Here is a 26,371-nt window from a genome sequence, read left to right on the forward strand (position 1 = left end):
GGATTGCATTAGAAATGCCCTGCCTTATGTGTAAGGGGTATTGTCTGATTTATGAGGGGTAGCGTAGGCGTGTTTGGTATGGTTGTGATGGTGATAATAAATACTGCTTACTGGTGTGGGTGTATTTTTTATTACTATCACAGAAATGCCACTTCTAGAAAGTGCGCATTTATCTGTGCTTATAATTCTGGTGTTTTGCAGCTTGACTCCAATCCACGTCTGGGCAGAGTGACAGTTGGGGCTTTGTGCATACTTTTCAGACAGCCTGTACACAGGGAGGGTGGAGGTGGAGGTGTCACCGAGGTGCATCTGCATACTGAATAGTCCTCCTGGGCTGAGAGAAGGGAGAGGCGGGGCACACCTGCATTTGTAAAGACTGTGCCCTGGCCTCATACAATAGGGTCGTTAACCCCCCACTGATGTTTGGAGCCTGTGCTGAAAGGAGAGAGGGGGCACTCCCAGAACCAGTTGTAACTGGCTGGAACCTCCTCTCCCTATCATTGTAAAACACTTTTAAACCAGACTATAAGTACAGGGGAATTTTCCCCACAATTTGGAGACTCTTGGAATCATCTTGGAACTGGACACCAAAGGCTGAAAGGACTCACCAGGAACCGCCATGGACTGCTGCTGCTGTGCTGACATGTGACCTGCTTGGTCACTGTGAAGGACTTGCCACTTGCTGCCTTCCCCTTGTGCTGGCCTGTTGCTGGGCCCTCCACCTGAGGACCTTTTCTTAAAGTTCTGCTCCCCAGGGGCAGGGTGCTGTGGCCCCTGACCCCTGCACCCATTCCTAGCCCAGGGAATGCTGCTAGTGTCTTGCCTTTGTTCCTCAAAGCGCATGGAAAGCGCTTGTTCTCTGCTTTGCACCCATGTCTGTGGAGCGCTCTGCTGAACAGGGAGTTAAGCGCCACCAGAGCGCTGCTGGGAGAGCAGCTCTGGTGCCCTGCAAATGCTTCTCCCCTTTCTAAATCACCGCCGCGACCCGAGTGTAAAGAAAACAACGAGCGCGTCGAAATGCGCTGCCTGGTGTGCCCCCGGGGCACAAGGAACAGGTAGAGAAAGGCAGGCCATTGTTGTGGTGCCCCCGGGGCTCGGGCAAGCCCCATCTTCTGTGAATCACCGCCGCAGCCCAGGTCGAGTGCTGCACCTCGCTAACGAGGTACCGAAGGGAGACGGGCGGATCTCCCTATCGCAGCCCTCCACGCCCAAGGCCGGGTGGCGCCTGGAGTTAGGCGGCTCCCCCGGTGTACGGAGACCCGGGACGCGCGGTCTCCTGCTCTAAGAGCGAGGCGGGGCTGGCTGGAGTCGCCCCCCCTCGCCCCACACCACCGATGCGCTCGGCAGTACGGACCCGAGGTGAGGGTCCCTACGGCACCAGCAGGCCCCACCTTGGGCCGCGACGTCATCTGGACAGCGAGGGAGAGGAGGACGCCTCTCCCTCGCCTGCCGGAGTCCCAGAGGACTCCCCTATTATCTTGGGCCGGGCGGCAGCCTCGCCGGAGGCTCGCCCTGGCCCCCGGCTCTCTTGTTGGCCCCCTCGCGGGCCAGGAGTATTTTATTTAGGGGTCTCCCTTCGAGGAAGGGCCACGGAGGCCCAGGGAGACCCCAGAAGTTAGCGGGTCCCCCGGAGGGGCCCGTGTTTCAACAAGGAGGGGGTGCGAGGTGCCCCCCCTCTCCTTTAAAGGTTTCCCGGACCTGGGCCCCCCCTCTCGAGAGGGCTGGTGGAGGCCTAGGGGGCCCCCAGTGTTCACGGTCCCCAGAGGGGCCCATTTTTGTTACGGAGGAGGTGCGTGCCGCCCTCCCCTAACTCCAGGAGACCAGGGAGGCCCCCGTTTTGCGCAGAAGAGCACCGGGGGCCCCATTATTCGTTTTAGGCACTAGAGGTGCCTCTTCATCAAGCCAGGTACTTTTAAATGGACCAATAGAGTTATAATTGGAGTTCTTTCTACAGACTTTACTAATTATAATATATTGCCTACCTGTTCTTTGATGCTTCTACATATGTGTGCACATGTTCCTTTTATGGGCATGACTTGCTAATATGTTTGCTAACTTGCCATAGGTTTTCTAATGTTCCTACTATGGGCGTTTTATGATATTCTTATGACAAGTGTTCTAATGTGATTACGTGTTTCCTGACTACTGCTTATGTTGCAGAATACTGAGTAACCTGTGTGTTATGTGTGACTACTGCTAGTTTGCAGAGTAACTAATGTGTAACGTTCTGACAACTGCTAAGGTAGCAGGATAGTACTATTATGTGATGTTGGTCTAATAATTACGTTGTGTACAATACAGTGTATTTTTATATAATCTGGTGTTGTGTTTCCTTTGTGGTGGGGATATTGCGTCACATGTATGTGTGTGTTGTGCAAACGCTTTACGCATTGCCTCCGGGTTAAGCCTGACTGCTCGTGCCAAGCTACCAAGGGGGTGAGCAGGGGTTATCTTGGACGTGTAACTCCCTTGCCCTGACTAGAGTGGGTAAGTTCTGCCTGGCTGAGGTGCATACCCTAGCCAACCAGAAACCCCATTTCTAACATTGGAAGTCAGCGGTGAGGATAGGACTTGCGCTTGCACAATACCATTGTGACTCATTATTTCACTACAAGGATTGCGTTTAGACCATCACATGTTTGGCTTCTCTTAACTTTCTCTCTTTGGTCATGTTTCCTGTTTTCAGTTCTCACGCTTGGGTATTGTGATTGTCACAGTTGAGTTATTTGTACCTTTTCAAGATGGGGCTTACCTTTGATTTAGAGGACCTGCCGTTTTACACGCAAGGGGAATTAGAGGGGTTCTGTAGAGAGAGAGGGCTGCCTGTAGAAGGGGACCTCAGGAGATCTCTGAATTTCTTTGAAAGGTTTGTGACATTTACCCAGGGAGGGAGTGTGCTTAGGGGATACCCAGAGGATCCTGAGTGTAGCGAGGGTTCCCAATGGGAGGGCTCCCAGACCTCATCCCTAGAGAGTGGTAGAGAGACTGATCAGGAGGGTGAGAATGACCGGTTGGGGACGCCAGTTGACAGGGAAGGCACCAGTGATAGGAAGTCCCTTGCTGGGTCCAGTGTAAGAAGCAGGGCTACCTCTCATTCCTTGACGCCTGATGAGCTAAGAGATAGGCGGGAAGAGAGGGACCTGAAGTTGCAGTTAGCGCGCCTAGCTGTTGAGGAGAGAAGGGCTGAGGTAGAGAAGGCCTTAGTACAGGAGAGAATGGCAGAGGCAGAGAGGGCCTTTGCCAGAGAAAGACTCGCTCTAGAGCGCAGTCTGAAGGTTCTGGACTCACCAGCGCTGCAGGTGGAGTCCAGTGGTGGCAGCAATGTACAGTGCTGTAGCAAAGATGTTCCTCACATACCCATAGATCTGGTACCTAGGTTCCAAGAGGGGGGTGACATACGTCAGTGGTTAAAGGAATATGAGAAGGCTCTGGTAGAACGCAGGATCCCTGAAAAGGATTGGGGAACTGGCCTAGGGAGTTTTATTCCTGAGGAGGGGAGGGATGCCCTACTGACTCTAGAAGAGAGTGACAGGGAGGGGTACTCCGCTGTGAAGAACGCACTGATCGTGAAGTATGGTTTTTCCCCTGAGGAATACAGAAAAAGGTTTAGGGGTGGTAAGAAACTGTCCCACCAGTCTTGGGAGGAGTTTGTGGAGGATTGCTGCATTGCACTAGATGGATGGGTGAAGGGTAGCACAGTAAACAATTTTGAAGGGCTGTTTAATCTGATTCTCAGAGAGCACCTGTTTCGTTGTTGTTTTTCAGAGTTACGCCAACACTTGTCAGTGTGTGAGCTCTCTGACCCCAGGGAGCTCGCAAAGGAGGCAGACTTCTGGTTGCGTACCAGAGGGTCTGGTGTGGCATTAGGGGGTGTTCCTAATGAGAGTGGTCTAGGTGTTTCCCAACAAGGTGTGGTGGGAAAGGAATGGAGTGTCCCAGGTAGGTCCCAGTGGACTGGGGTGGGTGAGGGACACCATGTCCCGTCTCAGAGGAGAGGGAATGGGGCTGGGCTGAGGCCCAAGGTGCCCAAGATACCGTCCCAGGCCCCTGAAGGTTCCATGAGTGAACGCCAGGAGGTGAGCCTAACCTGTGCCGTAGGGCCAGCTGTTCAGAAGGATCCCATTTTGTCATTAGGACTTAGGCGGGTGGCTGGTGATAGCGTTCCGCCGGTCTTGGTGTCTGGTAGTCTCGCTCTACAGCGGAGGAGGCAGAAATCCAGGCATAGGGTTGAGAGGGGGCTGCGGGCCCCAGTGGAGAACCTGGAGGGTCAGGGGTCAGCTCTGAGAGCAGAGCCCCCCAGGAATGACCTTGGTGAGACCATTTCTGGGCTGGGGGGAATCCAGACTCTGTCCGATGGGCAGAGGTCAGGAGACCTGCGCCAGCCAGACTCTTGGGTGGCCCTTGGGGAAAGTGTTTCCCTGGTGGGGGGTAGGTGTGCCCCCCAGGAAGTCCTGGTGCGCCAGGCAATGATTCAACCGCAGGGTGGTGACTCTGGGTTGGATGATCAGGTTCAGGGGGTAAACTCTGACCTGATGGGGAGTACGTGTGCTCCCAAGAAAGTCCTGGTGCGCCAGGCAGTGGTTCAACCGCAGGGTAGTGACTCTGGGTTGGATTGCCAGATTCAGGGGGTAAGCTCTGATCTGGTAGGGGGTAGGTTTGCTCCCAAGGAAGTCCTGGTTCGCTGGGCAATGGTCCAGTCTAAGGGTGTCATCCCTGGACTAGATAGACAGGTTCAGGGGGTGAACTCTGATCTGGTTGGGGGGGCGGTTAGTGTGCTCACCCCCCCGTGTGAAACTTCTGGTGGCTTCTCCCGAGGTGGGGAGACGCAGGACTCTGGAAGTGGGGTTCAGGGAGGGGGAAGCCCGCCCCGGACCCCGGTGCAACCCAAGGGTGTCTTCCCTAGGTTGGGTGGTCAGTCGCCAGGTAGTGATCCTGGGCTGGCGAGAAAGTTGTGCAGGGCTGCTGTACCCAGCACCCTGGCAAGTGTGGATTCTGGTGATACCCCTCCTAGGAGAGGAGGGCGGGAACCTAGAAGGAGGGGTAGAGGGAGGAGAGCCTCGCCTCTAGCCCCTGTAGAACCTATGGGTGCGGACCCTAGGTTGGTGGATCAGTGGTAGGGTAGAGCCCCTGAACTGATCGGAAATGGAGTGGAGACAGGTTGCTTTGCACCTGGGGCTACCGCCCCCCACTCATTATGGTTTCAGAGACCAGAGGCTCCTAGATGGCCTGGGGCCTAGTTCTGGCCATTGGCAGCTAGAGAATCCCCGTGGGTTGGTCTAGGCTGCCTGGGACGCATTGACAGAGAGATCCCAGTGGAGTCAGGAAGGCGTAGAACTGGAACATGCCCCTGCTGTTGTGGGCCTGGGTCCTTGTTCTATCGCCCCAATCAGGGAAGTACATCAAGGTATTGATTGTTCTCCCCTGGCTTTTGGCTGGTAGGGGGTTGTGTTGGACTTTTGGCCATACGCATGGTCATCCCTAGTCTTTTTGCCTCCTTCCTCCTGGTTTTTCTGACCTCTCGCTGTTTGCTCTAGGACTCTGAGCACTTTATCACTGCTGACCAGTGCTAAAGTGCAGGTGCTCTCCCATCTAAAGTTGGTATGATTGGCTTATACCTAATTGGCATATTTAATTTACCTATAAGTCCCTTGTACAGTGGTATCTCTATACCCAGGGCCTGTAAATTAAATACTACTAGTGGGCCTGCAGCGCTTCTTGCGCCACCCACTGAAGTAGACTTTCAAACCTGTCTCAGGCCTGCTAGCGCAGGGCCTGTGTGCGCAGTTTTCTGCCACAGGGACCTGGCATCTAAATTTACTTGCCAGGCCCAGAACTCCCCTTTTACTACATGTAAGTCACCCCTAAAGTACGCCCTAGCTAGCCCTATGGGCAGGGTGCCATGTATGTAGAAAGGCAGGACATGTGCCATATTGCATGGCCTGTCCTAGTAGTGACAAACAGCCTAACTTGGTGTCTCACTGCTGTGAGTGCTGCCTTTTCATAGGATTGCATTAGAAATGCCCTGCCTTATGTGTAAGGGGTATTGTCTGATTTATGAGGGGTAGCGTAGGCGTGTTTGGTATGGTTGTGATGGTGATAATAAATACTGCTTACTGGTGTGGGTGTATTTTTTATTACTATCACAGAAATGCCACTTCTAGAAAGTGCGCATTTATCTGTGCTTATAATTCTGGTGTTTTGCAGCTTGACTCCAATCCACGTCTGGGCAGAGTGACAGTTGGGGCTTTGTGCATACTTTTCAGACAGCCTGTACACAGGGAGGGTGGAGGTGTCACCGAGGTGCATCTGCATACTGAATAGTCTTCCTGGGCTGAGAGAAGGGAGAGGCGGGGCACACCTGCATTTGTAAAGACTGTGCCCTGGCCTCACACAATAGGGTCGTTAACCCCCCACTGATGTTTGGAGCCTGTGCTGAAAGGAGAGAGGGGGCACTCCCAGAACCAGTTGTAACTGGCTGGAACCTCCTCTCCCTATCATTGTAAAACACTGTAAAACAGGACTATAAGTACAGGGGAATTTTCCCCACAATTTGGAGACTCTTGGAATCATCTTGGAACTGGACACCAAAGGCTGAAAGGACTCACCAGGAACCGCCATGGACTGCTGCTGCTGTGCTGACATGTGACCTGCTTGGTCACTGTGAAGGACTTGCCACTTGCTGCCTTCCCCTTGTGCTGGCCTGTTGCTGGGCCCTCCACCTGAGGACCTTTTCTTAAAGTTCTGCTCCCCAGGGGCAGGGTGCTGTGGCCCCTGACCCCTGCACCCATTCCTAGCCCAGGGAATGCTGCTAGTGTCTTGCCTTTGTTCCTCAAAGCGCATGGAAAGCGCTTGTTCTCTGCTTTGCACCCATGTCTGTGGAGCGCTCTGCTGAACAGGGAGTTAAGCGCCACCAGAGCGCTGCTGGGAGAGCAGCTCTGGTGCCCTGCAAACGCTTCTCCCCTTTCTAAATCACCGCCGCGACCCGAGTGTAAAGAAAACAACGAGCGCGTCGAAATGCGCTGCCTGGTGTGCCCCCGGGGCACGAGGAACAGGTAGAGAAAGGCGGGCCATTGTTGTGGTGCCCCCGGGGCTCGGGCAAGCCCCATCTTCTGTGAATCACCGCCGCAGCCCAGGTCGAGTGCTGCACCTCGCTAACGAGGTACCGAAGGGAGACGGGCGGATCTCCCTATCGGAGCCCTCCACGCCCAAGGCCGGGTGGCGCCTGGAGTTAGGCGGCTCCCCCGGTGTACGGAGACCCGGGACGCGCGGTCTCCTGCTCTAAGAGCGAGGCGGGGCTGGCTGGAGTCCCCCCCCCCCTCGCCCCACACCACCGATGCACTCGGCAGTACGGACCCGAGGTGAGGGTCCCTACGGCACCAGCAGGCCCCACCTTGGGCCGCGATGTCATCTGGACAGCGAGGGAGAGGAGGACGCCTCTCCCTCGCCTGCCGGAGTCCCAGAGGACTCCCCTATTATCTTGGGCCGGGCGGCAGCCTCGCCGGAGGTTCGCCCTGGCCCCCGGCTCTCTTGTTGGCCCCCTCGCGGGCCAGGAGTATTTTATTTAGGGGTCTCCCTTCGAGGAAGGGCCACGGAGGCCCAGGGAGACCCCAGAAGTTAGCGGGTCCCCCGGAGGGGCCCGTGTTTCAACAAGGAGGGGGTGCGAGGCACCCCCCCTCCCGCTTTAAAGGTTTCCTGGACCTGGCCCCCCCCCCTCGAGAGGGCCGGTGGAGGCCTAGGGGGCCCCCAGTATTCACGGTCCCCAGAGGGGCCCATTTTTGTTACGGAGGAGGTGCGTGCCGCCCTCCCCTAACTCCAGGAGACCAGGGAGGCCCCCGTTTTGCGCAGAAGAGCGCCGGGGGCCCCATTATTCGTTTTAGGCACTAGAGGTGCCTCTTCATCAAGCCAGGTACTTTTAAATGGACCAATAGAGTTATAATTGGAGTTCTTTCTACAGACTTTACTAATTATAATATATTGCCTACCTGTTCTTTGATGCTTCTACATATGTGTGCACATGTTCCTTTTATGGGCATGACTTGCTAATATGTTTGCTAACTTGCCATAGGTTTTCTAATGTTCCTACTATGGGCGTTTTATGATATTCTTATGACAAGTGTTCTAATGTGATTACGTGTTTCCTGACTACTGCTTATGTTGCAGAATACTGAGTAACCTGTGTGTTATGTGTGACTACTGCTAGTTTGCAGAGTAACTAATGTGTAACGTTCTGACAACTGCTAAGGTAGCAGGATAGTACTATTATGTGATGTTGGTCTAATAATTACGTTGTGTACAATACAGTGTATTTTTATATAATCTGGTGTTGTGTTTCCTTTGTGGTGGGGATATTGCGTCACATGTATGTGTGTGTTGTGCAAACGCTTTACGCATTGCCTCCGGGTTAAGCCTGACTGCTCGTGCCAAGCTACCAAGGGGGTGAGCAGGGGTTATCTTGGACGTGTAACTCCCTTGCCCTGACTAGAGTGGGTAAGTTCTGCCTGGCTGAGGTGCATACCCTAGCCAACCAGAAACCCCATTTCTAACAGGATCCTAGAAGACAAAGAGGTGATATGTATTCAAGAATCCCAGCAGTGCAGGGAGCCGATAAACTGTGAAGAATGTATACAAATAAACACTGATGGAAAAGAAAATCTAAAGCTTCCCCTCCATCAGCAGGGTTGATTCTAGTTTAAGTGAGGATAGACAGAAAAGTAAAACTTTGACTCTAGTTTAAGTAAGGATAGCCAGAAAGGTAAGACTCCTCCCTTCAAAATGTGACTGGCTGCAAATATGCAAATCAGACCTTTATCAGAATGCTTTAACCATAGAGTACTTTACAGTGGTGAATGTGTATGGGCGTATGGCAGGAGACTGTATAATGAGAATCAAGTGATCTTTGAGGATCTGCAGGAATATATGTATGACAATTCAAAGTGACTGATGTTCGTAATGTGCGATTTTATTGCCAGAATTAATTGATGACCACAATATCTCAAAAGCCATTTTCCTGGTCAGTGGTTGTTTGAAGATGAACAAGAAGTGCATAGAGGTGATGCAAAACCTAGGATTAATTTTCCTAAATGGTTGCTTTCCATTTGACTCACCAGCTCCCCAAACCATTTGTATAGGATCAGGAAAATTACTGACTATAATTTGTGTCAGTGTAGTATTTTCACCTAATTGCAGAGGTATGTGTTTTACAAGTAGATGGTAGTGCAATCATTGCATCTATACATAAAACAGGTGACTGAATGAGATAAGAAAGTCCTAACAATTGAATATTGTTTCAGCTTATGGTCTATTGCTGGGAAGGCAATGGAATATAAGGGAAACCTTTATTGATGATTTGAACACTTCCAGGTGTCCTTCAATCTTATGAACTGAGAGATACTGTGGGATAACCTAGAAAGTCTCAGAATCCCAAGGGATCTTCTAGGCATCCTTAAGGAACTCCACAAGAGATATATGGCAAAAGTGGAATTAGATAATGATGGCACACTATCAGAAAAGATTGATGATCAGAAATGGTCTATGACAGGACTGTGTTGGCCTGAGACTATTACCACTTTAGCTGAGGGACTCACCTGAAGCCCTCTCGGAGATTGCCTCTTTTTCCCAGTAAGGTGAGAGGCCACCATCTGACTTGTCTCCTTAATGTTGACGATTTAGTAATTATGGATGTGGCACAAACCAACCTCCAGAGTAAATTAGACTCCCTCATTTATTATTGCTGGGATAAAACATTCTTGGTTAACATTGAGCAAACTAAAATACTGGTATTTGGGCACAAGAAGAAAGAAAAAGGTGGATTTCCTACAGAACGAAAGTAAGAAAGAGGTTAAATGGTATTTGAGAAAGAATGAGAAAAAGAAAGATCGATGAGGTAAATATGTACCAATATTCGGATATGGATTTAACGTCTAATCTGACATGGAAAACTCACTGTTAAATGTTTAAAGTGAATGCCCTGCCAACAATAATGGGTTTATGCAAATTCTGAAAGAAATATGGGGGCCCGATCTTAGACTGGTTCTTACAACATTTAAAGCAGTGGTCCAGACAAAATGGTTTTGCGGTACTGGAATCTTATTTCTGAGTGGGATGCGAAATTGGGAAAGCATAGAAGTGCAATGTTTGAAAAGGGTGTTGAATACTACCAGCTCAGCTACGGGTTTGACTTATTGGTTCTGTCTCTCCGAGAGGGCTACACTGAAATTGTGGAATGGGTTATTAGAATTTGGTGATAAGATAGCATAATTTTGTAGAGATGATGTTTCGATTAGCAAACTAAAATGGTCTGCAAGCCTAAAAGAGTATATATTAACAGTTAAAAATAATTACTCCTAGTACTCTCCGATCATTTTAACTCCAGTAAAAATCAGAAAAGCGAAATGTTTCTAATAGAAGAAAAATAGGGGAGAATTTTATTTTTATTCCTAAGAAGAAGTCTAGAACTCCATTGTGGGATTGCTGGCAAAATTAAATGGCATTTACTTATGTACTAACGTCGGCAAACCCCGAAATGACACTAATTTCGAAATTTTATTGTATTGCTTTTTATGATTGAAAGGAAGATATTTTTTAAACCAGTTTTCAGGAAAGATGGTATGCGTAATCGTTCGGAAGCCTCGAAATGTTTATTCTGTATGCAGTTTTTTGATGTACCATGAGCAATACGTTTTTTTTGTTTTACTTACAATTAAGTAAAGAAATATTGCTTAACTTTTACCTTTCGGATAGGTATTCTTAATTCCGAGGTGTACGATGTTTGTAATGTTTTATGTTTGATGGACCAACGAATAAATAAACGTGTTTATTAACTATGCTTAACTTCAGGGAGACTGTCTTCAGAGAAAGTTGTTCGAAGTTTGCAAGGCTGCTGCCCACTTTAAGTCATGTGTCATAGCCCACCAACTCATAGCTTCCTCTTTACGGGGGAGCGTACATAAGCATCACTAAACCCAGGCTTCCTCCGTTCTGCTCCACTGAATGCTGACCTTAGGCATGCAAGAACGGGCAGCCAAGCAGTGACTTCCAGGATTCGGCCTATGGATCCTGCGAGGTGTTCTCCAGCCCACCTGGCAGAATTCCAGCACACTCTGTGATGCTCCTAACAGCCACCATTAACCAGAGTCCTCCTCCTGTACCTGCCACAACCCTGTTACCTCTCTGTGTTCCTCACCCAGGTGGTCTTGAAGATTTCATAGAAACATAGCCATTATAAACACTGCTCTTGGTGTCCATAATTCTAAACCCACTCGGCTGTAATCTGTTTACTTTCTCCTCTATGTAGTTTTCATTTGTCAGTGGGCAGGTAAAACAATACACTCTGACTGTTTTTATACAGATTATATAATGTGTTATCAAATGCTGTTGTTCACAACTTGTTAACCTATATCCTTTTAACGCCTTGTAACAATCATCAACCTCTTGTCCTTGTAGGTAAATGAAGATGTTGGTCCAGGTATTGACTGGACTAATGAGAATGACAGACTTTTGGTTTGCCAGATGTGCATTAAGTTGGCAGACATTAACGGACCAGCTAAATGTAAAGACCTGCATTTACAGTGGACTGACGGCATTGTGAATGAGTTTTATGAACAGGTAAGGGCTCTGCTTACAGAAGGAACAAAGAGCAGACACCTAATGATCTGATCACATCCACTATCATTACATTGCAGACAGACACGCATTTAATCGCCAATATTTTAAGAACACTTGTAGTGTCAGTGGAGAGTTTTTTGTTAATTTTGGATCGGGCCATTCTGGTGATCACCTCTCACTTTGAGTTAGGTACTACTGTTGCTGGTAACATATTTTATGTAAACATTTTGTACAGATTACCGATTTCTGAATGTTTGCTTGTGGCTGGTGTGATGGATGACCTCCATACCTCCCATCAGAAGGTTATCCCTAGGTAGGCACGTCAGCACCTCAACACACAAGGGATAGCACCTTGCGACGGTGTATTGGCACTCTGTGGTGGATAGTCACATGCACAGAGCTCTACCTGGATCTTATTGCACTTTATTACATAGCTAATGCCTCTCTGGCCAGAACATGATGTTCAACGTGTTTGCAGATAAAAACAAATGGACATTAAAGGGCGATGCTGCGTGGGTGCTCTCGGGAGGTTCAGAAGGGCAGAAGCTGAAATTTTGCATTGTTTGTAAAATATAAAAACATTTAATATGTTTTCACTAGCTGCAACAATGAGTCACGTACTCCATAATAGGTTAGAGGTTTTGGATGGCAGGAGGAATTTGTTAAACTTTAATAAGAGGGTGTGTGGACATTGCCAGAAAGAGCTACTTGTTTTATAAGGGCGTTATCACTCTTTTCACACCTCTGTCTCACCCTGCTTTGTATTGCATTAAGATGAATTCATTACCTTCAGTTGAAAGATCTAAATCAGGCAATGATCATATTATGACTCTCCATCATTTCTTGCTCACTTTCCAGTTCCTCTCGCGGATTACCACCTAAATTCACAGCAAATGAATTATGCTTTAAACACATCCTCATGCCGTTTGAGAAGGGATATCACCATGTTGTTTCAAGCCAATAAACGTCTTAATGAACTTATTCTGGCTTACATTCCCATTTGTTAGGAATTTGAACATACACAATTCATTTGGGTTAGGGAAGTAAGAAAGTAAGAGAAATCTTGGTTAACTGTCTATGAGCCAGTTAAACAAAAAGTGATTCTATGAAGCGATCAAGAGTATGCACATCATTTTCAAAGATTTACTCACAAACTGAAGCTGATACTTTTGCGTCAGTCTCGGTCTTTGCTGATTCTCTTGAGGAAGAGATCTGAATAAGTTTCTTAGTGTTCAGGTTTCAGGATAGGAGGAGTACCCTCTAACAGCACTCAAGGGTCCAGGACCTATGGGGCACTGCTTGGGCATTGGGACTCACTCTCTCAAAAGTCATCAGCATTGTCCAGAGCAAGTCCAGTGGAAATTGTCAGCTTGGCTCTTGGAAAGTAGGCATCTTGCTGCTTTAGTGGCCTTGTAGCTTAACAGGGTGTCAGCCAACTGATCCTTGGAGTCTACTTCTTTGTCCTGGGTACATATTTTAGCAGGTCCAGCCTTGGGCGGTTGCTATCCACAGATTCAACAGCAGTTGATGTCTTTCTGTCCGCCACAACTCCCGAAGTGTTTTGAAGAAGGTATCTGGGGAGGCCACATTTATGCCTGGCACTGGCTTGTAGTTGGAGGAAACTCCCTGACCATCAGGGCAATAGTTCCCTGGGGCATCCCTGCCGACTTTGACATCACCTTCAAGGGTTACACTGCTTTGCCAAATTCTGAGCATACCCTTTTTTCCCTTTGTCAGAGCACTGGCTACGCCCCTGCCCCCTCAAAATGTATCTAGGAAAATGAGAAACTTCCCCTGCAAACCAGTTCTGAAACACTGAAACAGAATTCCTCCCTCCTCTCCCCCCAGGAAATGTGTCATCATGACTACCTGTACAATGGAAATGGCAGACCTAGGGGTGAGTTAAATCTGCCTGTTACATGGGATTGCTCTTTGAAGAGGGTGCACATGCCCCAGGCCATCCTGTCAGGAAGAAGTCACATCTCCTCAAGGTCCGTTTGTTCCCTTTTCTGGGAGGCATTTACATTGCTTTGCAGGGGGCCAGGAGGCTGCCAGGTGACAGGTGGGTATTAACTCTGAAAAGGCTACCAGACGAAAAACACTTTCTAAAGTCACTATTTCTTAAATTGTTAGAATAAATCAGCTTTGGTATTCATTTGATTTTTTCTTTAACTATAAAAATGAGTATTTGAAGTATTGTACTAGCTAGTGCAAATCTGAAGTTAGCTTCATGTAGTCCAGTGTTTTCTAAGGTACAACCAGCCTTGCTACAGTGAAAAACAACTTTGGAGAGGTTTCACTGTCAGGGCATTTAAAACATAAGTACACATGCCCTACTCTTTAAGAATTTCATGCACCCTGCCGTATGCGCATTTAGTGCCTACTTTAGGGGCAACTTGTAAGTATTAAAAAGGAAGGTTTAGGCCTGGCAAACGCATTTTGCCAAGTTGAGTTGGAAGTATTAAAACTGCCTACCCAGGCAAGCAGGGTAAGCCTTGATACATGCTTTGCATTGTCAGTGTAGTGGTGGCTCAATATGTGCTGCAGTCCATTATTGATACTTGCTTACACTTCGGTACCATGTACTATGGACTTATATGTATGTTTACTATGGTAATCAAGGTGGTACCCAATTTTGCATACTTTTAGGGGTCAGAACACATCCATTGGACACTGGACAGCAGTGTCTGTGTGTAGAGACAAAAAAACAGCAACATAGTGTAGCATTTCCTACTTTAACCAAAACAAAAGCACATGAAAGTTGTTGAGCATGTCATGCAATGGAAGGCCTACCTAAATTAAACCAAAGAATACAGAACAGAAATTCATATTATAATAGTCATGATGGTAGATCCATTATTTTCATGTGATTCCCCTAAGGAAACTGAAATCACCAATGATTTGCAATATTGACAACATCAATCAATCATCCAATTTGTATAGCGCTGCTAATCACCCAAGAGGGTATCCATGCTCTTGAAGGGTCCGAGGGACTCAGTCCAATAGCCAGTTCTTGAGCGCCTTTCGGAAGTCCGGTAGAGAAGGGGAGGTCCTGAGCTTCAGTGGGAGGCCATTCCATGTAATCGCTGCAAGGTAGGAGAAGGAGCTCCCACCACTTGTGCGTCTGTTGTGGGGGGGAGTATGGGCGAGCGAAAGGGAGCCAGAGCATAGTTGTCTGGCTGGATGGTGAAAGTTCAGGCGGTGGTTGATTTAGGCCAGTCCTAGGAGGTGGAGGACAAATCTAACTGCAGTGTTCTCAATGATGTGGAATCCCTGGAGCAGGTGTGCAGCGATCCTCTAGTACAGAGCAGTGCCGTACTCCAGTCTGCTAGTGATGAGGGCTTGTGTGACTGTGCATTTGTTGCTCAGTGGAAGCAGGCAGAGTTGATCTGGGACTTCGTGGTTAACTTTCTGTCAAGGACAATGTCGAGGTTTCTGGCATGGTCCTGCAGGGAGGGTGCTGGTCCTAGTTTCATTGGCCACCAGGAAGCGTTTCAGAGAGCGGTGTTGTTCCCGAAGAGCAGTATGTCCATTTTGTCAGTGGTAAGCTTCAGGGAGTTGTCTGTCATCCAGCTGGTGATGGTTGTTATGCACCTGGGGAAGCTGGTTCTGGTGGTGGTGGGCACCTTGGGAAGGGAGAGGATATGTTGAGTATTGTCTGCATATAAGATGATGTTAAGTCCGTGGGATCTGACGATGTTAGCCAAGGGCATCATGTAGATCTTAAAGAGAATGGGGCTGAGGGATACAGCAGATGATTTCCTTGGGTTCGAAGGTGAAAGGGGGCAGGCAGACTTACTGTGTTCTTCCAGTGAGTAATAATGTGATCCATCTGAGAGCATTCCCTTGGACGATGATGTTGTGTAGTCTTGCAATCGGCATGTGGTGGGATACGGTATTGAAAGCCATTGAGAGGTTGAGAAGTATCAGGGCCGCCGTTTCTCGTCAGTCATGGTTGGCTCGAATGTTGTCAGTGGCTGTGATGAGGGCCGTATTGGTGCTGTGATTGCTGCAGAATCTGGATGGGAGGTTGTTGAAAAGATGGTTTTGCTCAAGTGTTCGGTGAGTTGTTTGTTGATGACTTTCTCCAGGACCTTGGCTGGGTAAGGGAGCAAGGACATGGGCTGATAATTCTTGAGTTCACTGGGTTTGGATGATGGCTTCTTGAGTAAGAGTTTGACCTCAGCATGTTTCCAGTGTTCTGAGAGAGTGGCTATGGTTATTGAGTTGCCGAGCAGGGTGGTGAGTTCCTGCCTGATTCAGTTTCTTCTGGGGTTGAAGATGTGGTGTGGGCAGCTGTTATTGGGAGCTCCTGAGTGGATTGAGTTCCTGACAGCAGCAGTTTTCTTGGGGGTGAGCAGGTTCCATGTGGTGGTCAGTGGTCTGTGCTGGTTGCAGTGAGGGTGTTTAGATTGAGGAAGTCTGTAGGCTTGGGCTGTGGTTTGAAGCTTTTGTAGATGGTGGTGATCGTATCGTTGAAGAAATCGGCAAGGTTCAATCAGTCAAGCAATCAGTGATTTCTAAAGCCCGGCTAATCACCCGTAGGGTCTCCAGCCACTCTTTGTGGGCGTGCTGCTCAGTTGAAGAGCCAGGTCTTGAGGTCCTTCCTGAACTGCTTCAGTGATGCGGTCTGCCTCAATCTGAGGTTGAGGTTTGAGTTTGTCGCAGAGTTCCTGGGAGGGGGTGATTCTGTTCTCTGTGTCTGCAGGGTTGGAGAATTCTCTGATGATGTTGAAGAGTTCCTTGCTGTGGTTGGAGCTGAAATCGATGCAAGCGGCTGGGGCGTCCCTCTTCTTCTTCCTCAGTTGGCAGTGGTAGAGATTTATGGAAGTCTTGAAGGAGTTCCTGTTGGTGGTTTCCTAGCTAATGAGCCATCTTCTTTCCCGGTGTTTACAGATGTGTTTTGCTGTTCTGTGTTTTTCGGTGTACTAGCTGGCCTGTATTGTGGATCTTCTGTGACTGCTGTCATTGCTGGGGACGATGCTGTGGAAGGTTTCAATCTGTACCAGCCTAAAGTTTGGTTTTATGGCCACTTTGCAGCAACAGTTCAAAGCATCTTCCACATCCAGATCATCAAGGCCATCCACATCAAATATTGAAAAGTTAATCACTATGATCAGGTAAATCATAGAGCTGACACCTCTAATACGTTGGTCAGTAAATACCCTAAACTATGAAGTCAGGATGATAGCACACCTTGCAATATATGCATTTTGCACAGTTATTACAAGATGCAAACGCATTTGTAGGAACCCACTCCCACCCAGCTCAGATATCACAGTGAGACCTCATCGTCTAAAACTCTTCACCTTTGTTAAATTATGTAGACTGTTCTCCACTTACACTGGTTTCTCATATGTCAGCTTTCCTTTGCAGCCCATCATTCTGATGGCTGGTGTCCAGACCCATACATACAACATGTGTGACCCTCCCCTCCAAACAACTAGTGCAGATACACCCTTATTATCTTCATTTTATCTGACCTCATAGAGGGTCCTCCCATGGAGCAAATGTCCATTCATTTACTTTGAAAAAGTGGGTTGATCAACATTAATTTCTCAAGTGGGCAAAGCAATCCTGTCTTCATGCATACTCTTACACTATCTTTTCAGAGACATCTGGGTATCCCCCATCCCATAGAGACGGCCCCCTTGGTCACCAGAGTCACCAACCTTATTGTGAACAGATGTTAAGGGGTACTTCCTAACTCTTTCCAGCAGTTGGAACACTCAAGACAGCAACACATTCACCCATTTCTAGCTCTACTTGAAGCCAGACTTTTCTTGTTCTTGGCCTTTACTTTGTGTGCTGACATGTCATAAAATTGAGCTGTGTTGCATCTCTGTCTGACTTTCATAAGGTGTCTGTTCTACATATTGGAGCCATTGGCAGATCAAGGAACACTTGTTGCACCCCTTTATGTAGGTGGCAGATCCCCCACCAATTCCACTTAAAGTCGGAAGATAAAAGCTTTTTTTCCGCCGGACTTATTAGATGATCTGTGCTCTGTCGCCTTCCAACTGCTGTCGCGCTTATACCATATATGTGTTCACTCTTTGTGAAATTATATTTTGGTCTTCTGCAGCTAAATGGTGGTCTTTTCAGAATCTGCATGCGTTACAACCTTCCTCCCATGTGAGCCAATACTCTAGAGACCACAACCAGCTTTTAGATTCAACTTTAGAGGTTCCCTTAATACATGATCCTAATTTGTGCCAAGTTTTTATAACTCAGAGGCCATAATTCCTGATGATTTCTCTCATCCCTTGCCCTGGACCTCTCTCAAATATTTTTGATTTGGCTTTTTTTATTATAGCTGGAGACGTTTTAGCAGGAATTAACTTTCTCTCTCTTTTCTCCTGTGTTAGACCTGACCACTGTATTCCCCCAAACTTTCTGCCTGCTTGCCTCATATTTTGCAGATTTCTTTTTGTTGGCCTTAGGCCTCTGGCCACTTTACCACTGCTGACCAGTGCTAAAGCACATGTGCTCTCTCCCTAAAACATGGTTTGATTGGTATATAACTAATTGGCATATTTAATTTACTTATAAGTCCCTAGTAAAGTGCACTGCTTGTGCCCAGAGCCTGTAACCTAAGTACTGCTAGTAGGCTAGCAGCACTGCTTGTGCCACCCGCTTAAGTAGTACTTTAAAGCATGTCCCAAGCCTGCCTTTGCAGCTTGAATGCAGTGTTACACTGCCATGTCGACTTGGCATTGAAAACCCCTTGCCAAACCTTAAACTCCCGTTTTATTACATATATGTCAACCCTAAGGAAGGCCATAAGTAGCCCATAGAGCAGGATGCTATGTAATTGATACAAAACACAAATGATGGATGAAATATGGAACCAATCAAACATTCTCCCCCCGTCACAGATCTGGGTTTAATCCATCAATTCTTTTGCTCACCATGCCAGCCCAGTTTGAACCCAGCCATATGCAAATCAGTCTTGACCCTGTTCCTCATGGGAACAGTCCAGCCCGAACTGCCCGGCCAGGTCCCCCCTGGACTGGAAACAAGCATCCTGGGACCAGTTTCAGGATTTCACCCTTCATCAGCCAGGCTAGCTTGAATCCAGTGGCATAGTGAGCCCCATGTCTGGGGATACCCTGTGCACTTACCGGTGCCAAGCTACCAGAGGGTAAGTACAGGTTAATTTAGGATGCGTTAGTAACTTACTGTGGAGAAAAGAATGTGCCACCAAGACAAATTCACTTCTAAATCAATTTAATAAAAAAACAGGTTTGTCGTAAGGGAGCAAAACCGATTTGACATCCTCCAGCAACCGCTGCACAGCAACTGCCGCCCACAACATTTTCCCTGCCCGACCATTCCATCCCCACATTCTACCCCCATTGTAGCTATCCAACATTCCGATCACCACACTTACCCTTACTAGGATTGCGGCTCTTGCTTGGACAGGGTGCATGTTTCTGCCAACCAGAAACCCAGTTTCTGACATCCTCTGACCCTAATTATTTTATTGGGGAATCATCTGAAGCAGCCAAAGTGCACACTATACTGGTAGTCACACGCAGAGTGATTGTTTTTCTGTGGTTTGTTACCTACCAGGCTTCTTGAACACACTTTGACCTCACCAAATTCTCGAGCTCCTTTCTTGAGTTTTAGGCTAGATTGTACCCAGGGCATAACTGTTAGGCAGTTCACAGTCACCCTCCATCAGGTCAATGTAAAGGAGTAGTGGCTTTTGCTACAGAAGCCTGCCTCTGGGCGGAATAAGACGTGTGGTCTGGGCTGCTAGCCGTGGGTTTGGTTCTTGACCCATGTTGTGGTCCTTGTCGGAGTCCTGCATGAGCCTTAGGTTTTCATCGGCGTAGTCTTGGCAGCATCACATGGCACAACAGTACGGCCACTTACAGCCTCCTAGACTGTTCACACACACATTCATTCGATTCTGAATGAGTTTCACTTTTTACTTGACAACCATCATTTGTAAATGGTTATTATAAGCAGTTGGCAAAGACTACAGTCAAATGTGGTACAATATTTTGTGAAAATAACGTAACATACAGGTGTATATGTTTTCTCAAGTTAAGGTTTAGGTTTAAGTGCAATGAATCTTTTTCAGTTTAAGGGTTGTCAAGAATGTAAATGATACGTTAGCTCCTGCACTCAGTAGTTTTTAAACGCCACATCCATTCTGTGCCACAATATAGGCCATTGAAATGTTTAAAGATGTCATCTGTGGGGATGCTCTCTAAGGGTGAGGGGCATGAGTGTGTATCTGTCTTTTCATAATGTCTGCTAGTCAGTATCATTCTAAGAGTACAAACGTATTTTTCAGTAATTAGATTAGCAAAATAGTCCGTGTGACTGTGACAAAGATCAATGTGCAACAATGTACCAGTCTACGTCCTATTATTGAAAGTCTACTTCAGCCTCAGAACTGTTTGTGTACATAATCAATATGAATTGCAGAAGTTGCGTGCCCTTTGTGCAAAGTTTACATTGGTGTTTATTAGCGTAACCTGACATGACGAATCATATCCAAAGTAAACAAGGACTCAGCAGAAGCGCATTTTGTACCGTGACTACTCAAGATGTTATTCTGATCCATTTTCGAAAATGTTTGAGTTTTAAAGGAGTAACTCCTTACTTTGCTCATCCTTAATTATGTTGCTGTATGGATCAATGGGAGTGTGTCAACCTGGCACTTTTCAACTACACTTACATGGCCTTAGTTCCTCACATTTGAACATCATGCCATATACTGCAATGAATGTGTATAATCTTTAAAAAATCTTAGATTCAAGGGGCATCTAGTGATTCACAGAACACATTGCAAAGGAAGAAATTAAAAAAAAAAAAGTTTGCCTGGTTTAATTATTTTAGCAGCCATAATCCCCTGTGCTATGCTCATGACCTCACAGCTGGCATTTCAAATATCTTAATTGATCACTACCGGTGTCACACAGGAGCCTGCCTGCCCCTGTGTGTCGAAAACAGATATTGTCTTTCAATCATGCCTTATGGAGCTACATACCGATGCACAGGAAATATGAGGTATGTGGTATTGTCTGCAGCCAATCCTTGTATCTACTTAAGAAGTGTCATACGCGCAAGCCATGCCCAAAGGCAACTACAGAGGCATGACCTTCGTGTACGCATTGGCCAAAGAGCAGAAGGATTGGTAGAGTTCAAAGCCAATGATCTTTGATGTCATGTATCACACATATGTTTTAAAGAACACAGTGATTGGTCCTTTTACACATAGACATAATGCAGACAATGCTTAGTCTGAGGCCATGCCCTGGATGTTGCATGCCCAAGAGGATAAGGTACACCAGCATGTAATGCTCACAGGGAACAATTGTTTGCTGTGCCTGGTTCATGCTATGGGCAGGTTGTTGGACATGGTTTTTTGCTAACCTGTTTTCATTCAAGTTACGACTCTGTTAGCAAGTGGTAATGTGCTTGCAGTCTCTCTCTAAAACATGGTGCAGTTGGCTTATACCTGAATGGTATGCTCAATTCACATATATGTCCCTAGTAAATAGGACTGCTTATATCCTTGGCCTGTAATTTAAATGCTGCCAGTGGGCAGTAGTCATTGTGCCACCTGCCCAAGTAACTTTCAGAACTGCTTGTAATAGCCTGTGATGCTGTTTTAATTTGCCATTTTGACCTGGAAGATCAACTATTTTCAAAGCCTAAAACTTCCCTTTATATCCTAAAGTCTCACAGGGCAAGGAGCAGTACATTTAAAAAGTAGTACGTGCACTTAATTTTTACATGTCCTAGCAATGAATTATTCCTAAAGTCGTTTTTCATTGTTGTAAGGCCTATCTCTCCTATTGACTGACACCTTGTTAAATTTAAGATTGGGGCAGATAGAGATATGCTGTTGTTAGACCTGGCATCCATGTTTTAACTGTGTGCTGGACTTTGTTTTTGCTGTTTTTGGTATTCTATGTACTTTACCGTTGCCAACCAGTGCAAGTACTCCCTGTGTAAATTGTATGTATAAATGTATAATTGGCTTTTCCATGATTGTCATATTTGTTTACTAGTAAGTTCCTAGTAAAGTGCACTAGAGGATCCCAGGGCCTGTTAATCAAATGCTACTAGTGGGCCTGCAGTTCGGGTTGTGCCACCCACCTGAGTAGCCCTGAACATGGCTCAGACCTGCCACTGCAGTGTCTGTGTGTGCAGTTTTAAACTGCCAATTCAACCTGGTAAGTGTATCCACTTGCTAGGCTCAAATCATTTCTTTTTTTTGCATGTAAAGCACCCCTAAAGAAGGCCCTAGGTAGCCCCATGGGCAGGGTGCACTGTATGTTAAAGGTGGGACATGTACTGATGTGTTTTACTTTCCTAACAGTGATATACTGCCAAATTTGTTTTTCACTGTTTCAAGGCCTATCTCTCATAGGTTAACATGGGGGCTGCCTTTAAATAACGATTAAGTGCAGTTTCCCTTTGGAAGCAGATAGAGATGTGGAGTTTGTGGTCTCTGAAGTCACAATTTAAAAATACATCTTTTGGTAAAGTTATTTTTAAAATTGTCAGTTTGAAAATGCCACTTTTAGAAAGTAGGCATGTTCCTGCTTAAACCATTCTATGACTCTACCTGCTTGTGTATTCCCTCTCTGGGTCACACTGACAGCTGGGCTGTTTGTGAATCTCCACTAAGCAGTGACACAAAGGGAGCTGGGGTGTAGCCTGCATATATTGATGGGTCATCTGGGCTAGAGTGGAGGGAGGAGTGGTCACTTACACCTGAAAGGGCTGTGCCTGCCCTCACACAATGCAGTCTCCAACCCCCTGGTGTGTGTCTGGGGCCAGGCCTGGGCAAGGCAGGACTTTGTGAACAACAGAGACTTTCCTTTGAAGTTTGCCTACGTCAATGGCAGAAAGGGGTATAAGTAGTGGACCCAAAACCCCAGATTTTCAGATTACTTCTGAAACCAAGAGGAACCTCTGCCAAGGAGAAGAGCTCAAGAGCTGGAGGAGGAGTATTGCTTCTTTTCCTGTGACTGTGCTTTGCTAGGTTTGCCTACAGTTGCTGCTTCTGCCTGAAAAAGGACAAGGACTGGACTTTGTGGTATATTCCTGCTTGTGAATTGTCTTCAAGGGCTTTGACTGAGTGTGCCTCCTATTTTGAAGTCTCAGGGCCTTGAAAGACTTCTCCTGACAGCATTTGGACTTTCTGCTGAGACTCCTGCCCTGCCAAGATGTGCTCTATTCAGTCCCTGGGCCCGTGAAAGGTGAAGCTGGTAGAACAAGGACTGAAATCCACGCACAGAAAGCCGTTTGGGGAAAATTTCAACACAACACCCGCTTGCAGCTGCTAAAATCGCCACAAGCCCCCACGCAGCACGGTTTTTCATCACCGTGCGGCTGGATTTCTCATGCATTGTTGCTGCGCAGATCTGAGGTGCCCCATCTGGAGATCGACACATCTCTCTCTTGCGGTGAGAAAAACAATGCATCACCTACCCGACCGGAGAAGAAATGATGCACGGCCTCGTTCGTGTGTAAGCAATCAACGCATTGCTGACTTATCCGATGCACGCTTGTCCGTGCGGCTTAATTTTTGACGCAAACTAGGTAATTTGAGTAACAACAACGTGTCCATTGTTTTCTATGGAGTAAGACTCTTTTTACTTTAAAAATTCATAACTTTACTTGTGTATGTTGCATTATTGTCATTTTGGTCTTGGGTGAGCAGGGGTTATCTGAGTGTGTATCTCCATTGTCCTGGCTAGAGTGAGGGTCCCTGCTTGGACAGAGTGTAAACTGACTGCCAACCAGAGACCCCATTTCTAACAGAAGTTTACACTCAATTGAAATGCAAGTGAAAATCCTCTTTAATGGTGAAGTTACAATGTTGAAAATGCCACTTTTAAAAGGTTTTTCATTTTCTTGTCCCAAACACCTGTGCCTTTTGCCAGTGACATGTGTCAGATTACTGTGAATGGCTCTGCTGTTTGGGGTTTGTGTATTGCTTCCAAACAGTAACACAGAGGGGCGCAGGTGTGAAGAGAATGGGTCATCCTGACCAGATGACAAGACAAAGCAGTGTTCAGACTCACACTTTAAAGGGCTTTGCCTATAGCACACAAAAAGGAACATGACAGCAGGCCTACCCTCCCTTTTGACCCCCAGACAGTTTGGATCATTGAGCAGGGGAAGGAGAAGAACTTTCCAGAACCAGTTGTGAGGGTAGGACGCGGAGTCCTCCCACACCAATACTAGAGCCAGGTATAAATGTTGGACCTCCAGAGCCACTCTTCAGAACACTCCTAGACCTGTGGAATTTACTCTCTGAAGGCCTGCTCCTTCTTATCTTCATCCAAGGCTAACCAGACTGACTCCAAGAGTCACTTGGCCGACCTCCTGTGTGAGCTACAACAATACATCTGATTGAGACCTCCAGCGGCAGATTCCTTACCTTTGAATTCTCCCCAGGCATCAGACTGGATCTGGAAATTTTTTGTGAGCGGTACCCCTGCACCCGTTAGGTGGCTTTGCATCCGTTATCGTTGATAACGTCAGATATGACATTGTGCGTCCTATCTACGTGCTACCCCAGCTCTCTGATGTCAGTTCTTTTTTGTACGCATCAGAAAGCACTGATCCGAGGAGAGCTACCAGTCAGTCGATTTTTGACTCCTCGTCATCCCACTCCATTGGGTAAGTTGAGGCACAAGAAAAAATCTTAAGAAGTCGAAGCGCTCTTTGACTTCTCAGCTTAAGAGACAAGGGAGCATAAACGCTTAAGTCTCGTTCTGAGGAACCTGCTCCTGGGCTGACTCCGTGACTTTCCGAGTTTCTGGGAGCCAGAGCGACCCCTCCCCAACTCAGAGAATTCTATGAGACCTATTTTTGGGCAGCCTGACTCTGCTGGAGTGCCTTTGGGCCCCGCGGAGTTGGAGAGGACCGCTTTAGGTTTTGCACCAGCAGCTTCAGCTTAGGGGCTTCCAGGGATCCAGTCTTGGATCTGGATTGGCTTCGGTCATACCACCTCTACCTTCCCTGACGCCGGTCCCAGCGCCAACACTCCCTGCACCCATGGGCGCTGCCATCCTCATTGTAATCAACGACTCTGACATGGAGCCAGATGGGCATCGTACAATGCTGACTCCAGGGCCAGCAGGAGCTTTGCCTCCTCGATTGGATCCTGAGCCCTTTTCCTGTGGGCAAGGCTTCGGTGATGAATGGGAGGGGTCGCTGGACCCTTTAGAATACCCCCCCACCAAGAAGAAATGGAGTGGGGTGAAGACTTGGGTGAAGCCAGCAGACTTGATACTTCTTCGGATACTGGCATGCTTTCTCCATCTACCGTGAATACAGAGGAGGGAGCTTTTTATGAAATGGTGGGGAGGAGATGGCGGCTGAGGTCGTGGACCTTCTTCTGCCTTCTGTGGCTCTCAAGACTAATCTCCTGATAGAGGTGCGGCAACCGGGAGCTTCTACCTCAGAACCCCTGCTTCCTTTCAATGTTGCCTTCACTGATATTCTACTTGGTACCTGGTCCACACCCAGTACAAGGGCTCCAAGATGATTGCGTGCTACCATCCCACACCTGAGAGGTTGGTGGTCCAAGCCTCACACTACCAGGGACTGTTCCCTTCCGCTTCCTTGCTAGAGAATTCAAATGGCTGGACTCATTTGGAAAGAAGATGTTTTCTTCCACTAGCCTTGCATTGCGGTCCGTGAACCCCATGTGCCTTTTGGGCCATTATTTGCACAGACTATGGGACATGGCTGCACACGTGATGCCACAGGCCCTAGAAGAGGCCTGGGCTGTGCTCTCTCAGGCTGTTGCTGATGGGAGAGATGCAGCAAATTTCACAATCCATTGCAGACTGGACACGACCAACTCGCTAGGCAGAGCGGTTTCATCAACAGTGGACCTGAGGCACCATGCCTCTCTGAGGACATCTGGCTTTTCAGGGGGTGACGGAGGATCATTTGTCCCTTCTCCCCGAGAAAGTTATGGCGCTCTTGGTCAAAGTAGCCATACAGAGGGTTCCAGTGCCAGAAGCAGGCTGTGGTTGCTATTCCTGCTAACTTCTGTTTCTCAAAAAGGACAAGGGTCTTCACCCTATCCTAGACCTTCGATCCCTCAATCTCTTCCTCAAGAATGAGAAGTTCAAAATGCTCACATTGGCTCAGGTTCTATCTCTTCCTCAAGAATGAGTTCAAAATGCTCATATTGGCTCAGGTTCAATCTGCCCTGGACCCAGGAGACTGGATGGTAGCAATGGGCTTACAGTACGCTTATTTTCATATCCCTGTTCTTCCTGCCCACATCTGCGGTTCACGGAGGCTACAAGCACTTTCAGTTCACTGTGCTCCCCCTTGGCCTTACCAGCGCCCCTTCGGGGTTCACCTAGGTGATGGAGCTTGCAGCTCATCTGCAGAGATCAGAGGTTTCAAACTTCCCCTGTCTCGATGATTGGCTGTTGAAGGCGGGCTCTTCCCAGGCTGTTGTCTCCCACCTTCGGATTACAGCAGACCTTCTGCATTCACGAGGGGTCACTTTAAATGTGCCAAAGTCACACCTGACTCCCTCTCAGGAGTTCCCTCTCATTGGCATTGTTCTGGAAACAGTGCAGTTTTTGGCCTGTTCTCCTGAGCTGTGAGTCCAGGATATTCAGGGTATGATACTGAGGTTTCAGCCTCTGTCATGGATTTCGGTGAGAATTGCATCATGCTAGTGACACATGTTAGATGGCCTGAAGTTCCAGTGGGCGCTGCATCAGGGGAATCTTTCTGATAAGCATCAGATCTCGGA

General features: G+C 47.5%; 1 protein-coding gene across 3 annotated transcripts in view; it reads left to right on the forward strand.

Moving 5' to 3' along the window:
• The window catches only part of PDE3A (phosphodiesterase 3A), a 955,418-nt gene that overhangs the window by 908,297 nt on the left and 20,750 nt on the right, over positions 1-26,371 (forward strand). For all 3 annotated transcript variants that reach the window (XM_069228518.1, XM_069228521.1, XM_069228520.1), the window contains one exon: positions 11,443-11,604. In XM_069228518.1, coding sequence (XP_069084619.1) covers positions 11,443-11,604 — 162 coding nt within the window. The remainder of the gene's footprint in view (positions 1-11,442; positions 11,605-26,371) is intronic.

The sequence above is a fragment of the Pleurodeles waltl genome, chromosome 4_1 (genome assembly GCF_031143425.1).
Source record: "Pleurodeles waltl isolate 20211129_DDA chromosome 4_1, aPleWal1.hap1.20221129, whole genome shotgun sequence".
NCBI lineage: Eukaryota > Metazoa > Chordata > Amphibia > Caudata > Salamandridae > Pleurodeles > Pleurodeles waltl.